This window comes from Neofelis nebulosa, chromosome 8, assembly GCF_028018385.1.
Source record: "Neofelis nebulosa isolate mNeoNeb1 chromosome 8, mNeoNeb1.pri, whole genome shotgun sequence".
Classification (NCBI taxonomy): domain Eukaryota; kingdom Metazoa; phylum Chordata; class Mammalia; order Carnivora; family Felidae; genus Neofelis; species Neofelis nebulosa.
This window is the reverse complement of record NC_080789.1, coordinates 97,220,579-97,230,487: the sequence shown is the minus strand read 5'-3', so window position 1 is coordinate 97,230,487 and position 9,909 is coordinate 97,220,579. Positions and strand designations below refer to the sequence as shown.

Below are 9,909 nucleotides of genomic sequence, written 5' to 3'. Positions count from 1 at the left end.
CATCTTTTTCCCTGTTGTGGAACTCAGTGTTTGCTAAGCTTTCTGCCTACTTCTTTAAATCAAATATTCATCAGTAGAGTTTATTGTACACATATATAAAATTTACATGCAATACGTTGGTCATTTATGAATTGCATTGTGCACACCTTTATTCATCACAGCCCTAATCACTCTCTATTAACCGTGAAGTAGGAATTTATGATGGAATAATTATCTACCCCAAACATTCATCCTCAGTAGTGATTTAGAATTGAATACCATTCCCATACAAAGACTAGAGATTCAAACAATGAAATCTAAGCACACTGTAATACCAATTACAATGGAAAATAACAATGATGTCCTGAGATTGCCTGTCAGTTCTGAAAAATGCATAAATATAGATCACAAATTTTTTAATTGGAAGATGATACATAGCATATGTGACATACACACAGCTTCGTAATTCTCAGGAAATTCTTTCTATATTATGATAATTAGATTGTTTAACCTGATTAAGAGAACCGGTGAGGGTAGATTATTTCCAGTCTTCCTTATATTTTTCATACATACATGTATATAGTTTTATGAGCTAGGCTTAGGTAAGACTTCTGTAAGTGAAACTGAAAATTATTCAGTTACACACCCTAGGGAAAAACCCGCAGGAGGTATATAATGTTACCGTCTACATTAGTTAACTTTCTGCCAAGAAAGACACAATGCTCTTATTTATCTATGGAGTTGAGTGTTTCTGTTCTTTCAACCAGTACTTCTCCTGGTATAAAACAGACAGAAAGGCCTGTTTTAGCTTCTTGTTTCCCCAAATCAACATCAGCGAGTGGATCGAAGGATACACGAAGGCAAGTACCTGGCAAAACATGAACAGTTCCTTCTGCAGCCCGTTAAAACTCCAAACTGTAACAATTAGATTCAGAACGTAACCGGCAAAGAACAAGAGAAAGGAGACCACCGTCTGCATGGCTCTTATGTGGACCTTGGTGCTGGGATCTTGGGATCCCTTGCCACAGAGCTGCATCCTCTTGAGATGTTTCCAGAGGGAAAAGATCAACAGCACAAAAGACGTCAGGGACATACCAAAGGGTATGAAGTTTGCTAGTGTGAACACAGTCATATTTGAGAGGTGTGCCATGTCCGTCCATTTGGTCCTCCAAGTGACATTCCCTTCATATGCCTTAGTCTGCACTTTCTCATATAGGCTCACTGCTGCAACATGAGAAAACAATAAGAACAAAGACCCCAGCAGCATCACAAGCACGACGCTTTTAACTCTCCACTTGAGGCGAAGGAAAATACGGCTGGAGAAGTTGGCTATTTTGAACAAATAAAATATGCTGAGGCTAGTAGCCAGCCAGATGCTAAAATGATTGCTTACTGCCCAGGCAATTTGAAAAATAATTCTTACTTCTAAGCTATAGAAATCTGGATTGAACAAAGTTGCATACCAATTTATTATCATTACCCAGAGCAAACCAATTCTGGAGACAGCCAGAGCAGCGAGAATGTGATCAACTGAGGAGATCTTTTGTCTCTTGGTCCAGTCAATGAAGTTCACCAGTGCTATGAAGCCATTGGCAAAATTTCCTAGAAGAAATTCTATTATTACTACGATGGAAAAAATGCTCAGTAGTACGGTTACCATGTCTAGAAAGGAAAACAAACAAAAAATATCTAAGTCTAATGTCTGATGTCACTGGTTGTGTACCTGATCCCTAAGTGTGCAGTAAAGTTCTCGTTTCTTTTAAATTCTGTGACCAGTGTCAAGCAGGAAAGCACCAGGGTATGCCAGTAGATGAGCTCAGTGCTGTCTTGATGAAAAACATTGTTATTCCTCAAACAGCTCAAATTAACTTCTATTCATTGACTTTATATCCTTGCTGTGGGCTAGAATACTCATCACACATGCTGAAATTGAAAGCTGAATTCTCATTTGCTAGCATGCAAATAAAACCGTATTGTCTTTCAGTGTTTTGTGATTTTTTCCTTGTTTGACCTCTACGTAATTTGCATTATCAACTTTATTTGTTGTACAGAAAATTGAAAAATCCAAAACACATCTGTAGAGTGTCTTAATTGTTAGGTAGAGCTTGGCCGGAAGTAAGATCACCATCATTATGGATTTTTTTTTAAGATTTATTTTTGAGACAGACAGCGCAAGTGGGGAAGGGGCAGAGAGGGGGGGACCGAAGATCCAAAGCAGGCTCTGCTCTGACAGCAGTGAGCTCATTGCAGAGCTCGAACTCAAGACCCTTGTGGTCAGGACCAGAGCTAAAGTCAGACACTCAACCCACTGAGCCACTCAGATGTCCTGGATTTTTTTTTTAATGTCGCAATTATGCAGAAAGAATTTAAGCTTTTCCAATCAAAAACATTCAAGGTATGGGGCGGAGGGGGGGGGGTTCGTGTGCCAATACTCCCCAAAGGCTGGTTCTTGATGACTAACATTTATGCACACTTTTATTGTTTACAAGTGCATAAACTCACACGCGTGTGCACACACATGCATCATAAATACAGGAATTATTGTCCTATAATTTTCTTTTGTTTAAGTGAGCTCTATGCCCAGCGTGGGACTCAAACTCACAACTCCCATATCAAGAGCGGCATGATCTACCAACTGAGCCAGTTAGGAACCCCGTGCATGTCTTATAATTTTCAAAATGAAAAAAAAAATGAATCTCAGGGAGACCATCCAGCTTTTTTTTAAGCAATTTTTTAAAAAAAATTTTTTAATATGTATTTATTTTTAAGAGAGAGAGACAGAGTGTGAGTGGGGGAGGAGCAGAGAGAGAAAGGGAGACACAGAATCCGAAGCAGGCTCTGGCCTCCAAGCTGTCAGCACAGAGCCTGACGCGTGGCTTGAACTCATGGACCACGAGTTCATGACCTGAGCTGAAGTCGGACACTTAACTGACTAAGCCACCCAGGCGCCCCAAAACCATCCAGCTTTAAATCCATCTTTTCTCTCATTGAGGTTTTTCAGCCCATTTTAGTAGCTACTAAACATATCTCTCATGCTTAAGCCTTTAATAAAGTTTCTCTTTTAGCCTACTTAATATTTAAATATTATTTAATTAAAACATTCAGAAACTTTCTAAACGTCCCTTGAAAACTTCAAAAGAACATGGTCTTCCATTGTAGAGTCTGCATTTCTCTATCCATACATATTGTTTCATTTTACGTTTAATTCATTTTTGGCTACTTAATATTTTAAGATTAATAGATATAAAAATTAGCCTCTACCCATGGATTTTTTTCACTTTCAGTTTTTGTACTATAATTATTTCTAGCAGAGGATCTTAGAGCCAGACTGCCAGGAATGAAAAACCTAGATTCTTTGCATTATATGTTTCTAATCTATTTTAATATTACTCTCTGCCTCAGTAAAATCATCAACTAAAATGCAGATGATCGTACCCTCTTCGGGTGGTTTTTGTGAGGAGTTGGTACATTATTTGTGTAGAGTGCTTTCGGTTTTAACCTTTCTGGTACAGAATAGGTGTGGAGGACTGTGGTTCATTTGACCCTGTGTGATTAGATGCTTCAGAGTTTGCCGACAAGAACTTCCATTGATGAGCACAATGTAGCAGGTTGAAAAAGGCAAGATTCCCTCCTGTAACACCTGGGATTAGGGTAAACAATTGTCAAAATTATGTTTCAAATACATCACAGAGCTGTGCAAGGAAGGAGAACCAGCCGAACTAAAATCCATCAAGAGGAGAATCTTTTCAGGTGAAGAGATGATCTATGTATTCAATGCAAGCCCTATCAACTCCTAGAAGATTTCTTGCAGGAAGTGAAAAACTATTCCTAAAATGTATACAGAAATGCAAAGCACCCAGAATAACCAAAAGAATTTGTTTTTTAAAAAAAGAACAAATTTGGAAAATTACAGTTCTTGATTTCAACGCTTGCTAGAAAGCTGCATTAATCAAGATAGTGTGGTACTCACAAAATTATATATATGTGTGTATATATATATATATATATATCAGTGAAACACAACTGAAGTTCAGAAATCAGCACTAATATTTATGGTTAACTGATTTCAAAATTCAATGGGAGAAATTACATCTCATTTGTCTAACAAATGATGCTGGGTAAATTGGATATCCACATGAATAAAACTGAGTTTAGACCCTTATTTCATACCATATGCAAAAATTAACTTAAAATTGCTGAAAGACTTCAATGTGAGAACTAAGCCTATGAAAGTTTTAGAATAAAATGCAGGGGAAAACTTTTGAAAGCTGAGCAGACCTTTTAGATGCAATACCAAAAGCATGATGCATTAAACTTAAATATTAACATATTGGACTACATCAAAATTGAAAATATTTGCTCTATAAAATACAAGTCTGATTTCATGATTGTAGAGACACAGTAATTAAGTCAATGTGGTACTGTTGTTTGCTTATACAAGCAGATTAGTGGATTAGAAAATAGTATCTAGTGATAGACCCACACATGCATGGTCAGTTCATTTTGACAAGGGAACCAAAACCATTTCATGAGAAATAAAATTCTCTTTAACAAATGATGATGGAAAACTGAATAACAGTATAAAAAAATGAACTTCGATTTTTACCTCTCACCATATAAAAAATTAATGTGAGGTGATCTTAGATTTAAATATAAAAGATAGGGGCGCCTGGCTGGCTCGGCCTGTTGAGCATCCGACTTCTGCTCAGGTCATGATCTCATGGTTCATGAGTTCAAGCCCTGCGTGGGGCTTCATGCTGACAGCTCAGCGCCTGGAGCTTGCTTCAGATTCTGTGTCTCCCTCTCTTTCTGCCCTTCCCCCACTCGCTCTCTGTCTCTCTCTCTCTCTCTCTCAAAAATAAACATTAAAAAACTTTTTTAGGGGCGCCTAGGTGGCTCAGTTGGTTGAGCATCTGACTTCGGCTCAGGTCATGATCTCGCAGTTTGTGAGTTCGAGCCCTGCGTCGGGCCCTGTGCTGACAGCTCAGGGCCTGGACCCTGCTTTGGATTCTCTGTCTCCCTCTCTCTGCCCCTTTCCTGCTCATGCTCTGTCCCTCTCTGTCTCTCAAAAAATGAATAAACGTTAAAAACAATTTTTTTTAATTTTTTAAAATTTTTTTTAAATCTTAAACAAAATGAAAGATAATGATTCTAGAAGAAAATTGGATTCTATTTCTGTGACTTTGGAATTTCTTAGCTAGAACATATACATGCACAATCACATGAACACACACATGCGAAAAGCTAAACAAAAAAGAATAAAAGTGATGAATGAAAAGGCACTATCAAGAAAATCAAAATGTTGGCCTTAGAACAGGAGAAATATATATAATATAGATGTAACCAAGGACTGGTTTTTAAATATATGTGTATACACTAAACATTGTTGCAACTCAATACTAAGAAAACAAACATCTCAATTTAAGGAAAATAAGCAAAAGACTTCAAAAGACCCTTAACAAAAGAAGATGTGATAAACCACTAAAAACGTGTTCAACAACATTGCACATAAGGGAAATGCAAAATAAAACTACTTCAAACCCTCTGGAATGTGACAGTTCAAGAAACTGACCACGCTAGATTGTGGCAATGATGTGAAGCGACTAGAACTCTCATATTTTTCTGCTGAAAAATAATACAGCCACTTTGGAAAACTGATTGACAGTTTCTAACAAAGCCTCACATACGTATTGCCAACTATTCAGCTATTCCGCTAGTGTGTTTATTTACCTAAAATAAATAAAAACGTATGTTCACAAAACGACTTTCACGAGAATGTTAATACCAGCTTTAGAGTCCATTACTGGAAACAGTTTAAATATCCATCAACAGGGAGATGAATGAACAAATCGTGGCATATTCATAGAATAAAATACCATTTAGCAATAAAAGAAATAAACTACTCGTATACACAACGATATGTATCTCAAAAAACTATGATTGAAAAAAAGAGGTGGACAAAAAAGTGCATGTAGTATGATATCTAAAACAAGCAAAAAACTAAGGCAAAAACCACAAAAGTAGTTGTCTGGAATCTGATCTAAAAAAGGACACAAAATAACTTTGGGGGGGTGGTAAAATTGTTCCATATTTTATCATGGTCATTGTTTCAAGGCGGTATATAATAGTTAAAGGTCATCAAATTACATATGTAAAATGAGCATATTATGCTATATGTAATTATACCTCACTAAGGTTAATGTTAAAAAAAAAAAAAAAATAGGGGTGCCTGGGTGGATCAGTCGTTTAAGCCTGTGATTCTTGATTTGGTCTCAGGTCATGATCTCATGGTTTGTGAGATCAAGCACACCCCCCACCCCAACTCCCACCCTTGGGCTCTTTAATTCTCTCTCCCTCTGTCTCCGCTCCCCCACCCAATCATGCCTACTCTTTCTCTCTCTTAAAACAAATAAAGTAAACATGTGATAGATGATAGATAGATAGATAATAGATAGATGATAGATAGATAGATAGATAGATAGACGATAGATAAAAATGAGGGCAAAATAGATATTTTCAGAGAAACAAACCTCACCAGTGGAAACTCTAAAAGAGTACTTTTCGGGGCGACTGGGTGGCTCAGTGGGTTAAGCGTCCGACTTCGGCTCAGGTCGTGATCTCGCAGTCCGTGAGTTCGAGCCCCACGTCAGGCTCTGTGCTGACAGCTCAGAGCCTGGAGCCTGTTTCAGATTCTGTGTCTCCCTCTCTTTGACCCTCCCCCGTTCATGCTCTGTCTCTCTCTGTCTCAAAAATAAATAAAGGTTAAAAAAAAATTTTTTTTTTTTTAAAATAATAAAAATAAAATAAAATAAAAAAAAGAGTACTTTTCGACTCCACCATGAAACTTGCAGGACCTCTTGGCCTGTCCTAGCAGGGATTACTTGCACCCCCAATTCCCAAGGGGGCTCTTGCGCCCCAGTCGTGGAGGTGCAGTGCTCACCGCGGACCCCCGTCTGTGTTTGCGATGCCAGTAGAAGACTGATCTTTGAAAATACATATTTGGGAGATAGTCACGTTCTATTAAATCCTTGGTGCTGGTGCTGCCGTGAAAAAATCTGGTTATGCTGTGGGTTGGCCTGCTGCCTCTGCAGGATAGCACCGCCTGGGCCCTGGGATGAGGGTCCACCTGAGCAGACACAGCATGAGTCAAGCAACTCGGGGATGCAACCTACCGTTCTGTCCCACTGGGAGGAAGCATTGAGTCCGGGGAGCTGATTGCTCAAGTCGGACGCTTAACCAACTGAGCCACCCAGGTGCCCCAAGCTGATTGCTTTTTAAAAAATGAAAAGATGGGACTCCTGGGTGGCTCAGTTGGTTGAGCGTCCAACTTCGGCTCAGGTCATGATCTCACGGTTTGTGAGTTCAAGCCCCGCATTGGGCTCTGTGCTGACAGCTCGGAGCCTGGAGCCTGCTTTGGATTCTGTGTCTCCCTCTCTCTCTGCCCCAACCCACTCGCTTTCTGTCTCTGTCTCTCTCAAAAATAAATAAACATTTTTAAAAAAATGAAAAGAAAGTTTTATTCCTGGGAGGGAGGAATGCATGAACCTTTGGGAGGTTAAGTCTTCAAAGAAGCTCAACCATGCCAATGTAGTTAAATGAAAAGAAGTTATCAGGGAAAATGATCATCTTTATTTTATCTTCGAGGACATGAAGGAGTAGCTTTACCAGCTCATTAAAGAAAGAAATAAGTGGTTTCCTGAATCAGCTATAAGGAATATCATGTATCAGATATTACAAGGTCTTGTGTTTCTTCACAAACATGGCTTCTTCCAGCAGGACTTAAAGCCCGAGAACTTTCTTTGCACCAGCCCAGAACTTGTGAAAATACAGACTTCAGGTTGGTGGGAGAAATCCGATCAAGACCTCCATAGACAGACTATGTATCTACCAGAAGGTACAGGGCTCCAGAAGTGCTCCGGAGGTCTACCAGTTGTGCTCCTCCATTGACATCTGGGCTGTGGGCTGCATCATGACAGAAGTGTGCACCCTCAGGCCACTCTTCGCTGGGGCCAGTGAAATTGACACAATTTTCAAAACTTGCCAACTGTTGGGGACCCAGAAAAAGACCAACAGGCCCGAAGGCTACCAACTTTCAAGTGCGATGGACTTCCACTGGCCCCAGAAGGTACCCAGTAACTTAAAGACCTTGATTCCAAATGCTGGCAGCAAAAACGTTCAACTCCTGAGAGACAAGCTGCAGAGGGATCCCAAGAAACAGCCAACAGCTAAGTCAGGCCCTTCAACAGCCTCACTTGCGGACCAGGCATTCACTGGGCTGCATCGCATAGAGCCTTGAGGATTCGGGAAAACCACAGGAGGATGTCCTGGAAAAGGTAGGCCCACCTTCTCACATTAAGCCTGTCCACGCTACCCAGATCCCACCCAAGCCAAGTGCACAGATTTCTTCAAGGCAGCATCAAGCCCTCCAGCCTTCTCGGCATTTCATGTACCCCCCACAAAGCAGAGGCTCCCAGGCTGGATCACTCGAACCACCTTCTGGAGGACAAGCCAAGCCGTTGCTCTTCTTGTCCCAACATACCAAGAATCCTCAGTCGAAAATACGAGCTGGCCTGGAACACAAAAATGGTGAGATCAAGCCAAAGAGTAGGAGAAGGTGGGTCTTACCTCCTGGTCAACAAAGGAATCTGATGACTGGGTTGACTCGGTTGGATGACTTAGATTACAGTCTATCCCTCACCAGGATTGTCCTGAAAAACAGGAAGAGACAGAGTGAAGAGAGACCCTCTGCAGAACTGAGAGTGGTTTGGACCTGAAGCCCTTTGCACCCCGGTATTCGAAGTGGCGCCCCCTACCCAGACCTCCTGTCAGAGATGAGACACAGCAGCCCTGAGATCCAATGCCACGCAGCACTACCTGAAGCCGTCTGGATCCATGCCTGGGGTAAATCTAAGAAGCGGCATACTTCCAAATCCAGGCAAGGGTTTTATCTCATCGGAGACGCGGTCTACTTCTGATTTGTACGGAAAATCTTCAGGAACAGTATCCGTTATCAGCAAAATACATTCAGTTGGTTCTGGTTCTACTTCTAGTGGACTAACGAAACTATATGCCCGCCTTTCTGAAAAAAAAAGAAGTTGGTTCCGCTACGCAGAGGGTACACTTGGCACCTATTCCAGACCCTTCCCCTGGCTATTCTTTCCTGAAGGCCGAGCGGCCTCATCCCGGGTGACCTTGTTTCCACACCCAGCCTAGAAGCACATCTGGATTGATGCCACGGCCTCCGGCTGCCCAGCCAGTGCATGGCCCACCGGACTAGGCTTCTAAGTATGCGTCTCAGCGATGACTTTCACGAAGCTTCTGGGAGGGGGGGAAAGCGAGACACTGTCCACCTGCCAACTGGTGTTCGGCCGGCAAGACACTTGCCGATGGTGTAAAAGCAAACACTTGATAGTTATTCTTCTGAACCAAGACATTTCAATACCCTTTAAAAAAAATTTTTTTTTTTTTTTTAATTTTTATTTTTGGGACAGAGAGAGACAGAGCATGAACGGGGGAGGGGCAGAGAGAGAGGGAGACACAGAATCGGAAGCAGGCTCCAGGATCCGAGCTGTCAGCCCAGAGCCTGACGTGGGGCTCGAACTCACGGACCATGAGATCGTGACCTGGCTGAAGTCGGACGCTTAACCGACTGCGCCACCCAGGCGCCCCTAAAAAAATTTTTTTTTAATAGTGATCTGAGTGAAATATCCTTTTTTGGTACCAAATTATTTTATTCTAGAACTCGATTCCGTTATTTAATGTGTGTGTGTGTGTTTTTTTTTTTATTGTTTATTTTTGAGAGAGAGGGAGACACAGAATCTGAACCAGGCTCCAGGTTCCAGCTCAGATCCCGAGGTGGGCTGGGGAGGGGGGGGGGGGGGGGGAGGGGCCTTAATCTCAGGAGCTATGAGATGGTGACCTGAGCCAAAG

The 9,909-nt window shown here is 41.2% G+C and overlaps 1 protein-coding gene and 1 pseudogene across 1 annotated transcript; one reads left to right on the top strand and one right to left on the bottom strand.

The window, feature by feature from the left end:
- Nucleotides 1-712: 712 nt before the first annotated feature.
- LOC131484048 (taste receptor type 2 member 46-like) lies at nucleotides 713-1,639 on the bottom strand. Its single transcript, XM_058682325.1, has one exon. The coding sequence runs from the start codon at nucleotides 1,637-1,639 to the stop codon at nucleotides 713-715; it is 927 nt and encodes a 308-aa protein (XP_058538308.1).
- A 693-nt stretch (nucleotides 1,640-2,332) lies between these two features.
- On the top strand, nucleotides 2,333-9,283 carry LOC131483880 (serine/threonine-protein kinase ICK-like; annotated as a pseudogene).
- Nucleotides 9,284-9,909: the final 626 nt, after the last annotated feature.

Bases quoted from the DNA above. Each gene is read 5' to 3' on its own strand.
- LOC131484048 (XM_058682325.1), bottom strand. From the start codon at position 1,639: ATGGTAACCGTACTACTGAGCATTTTTTCCATCGTAGTAATAATAGAA.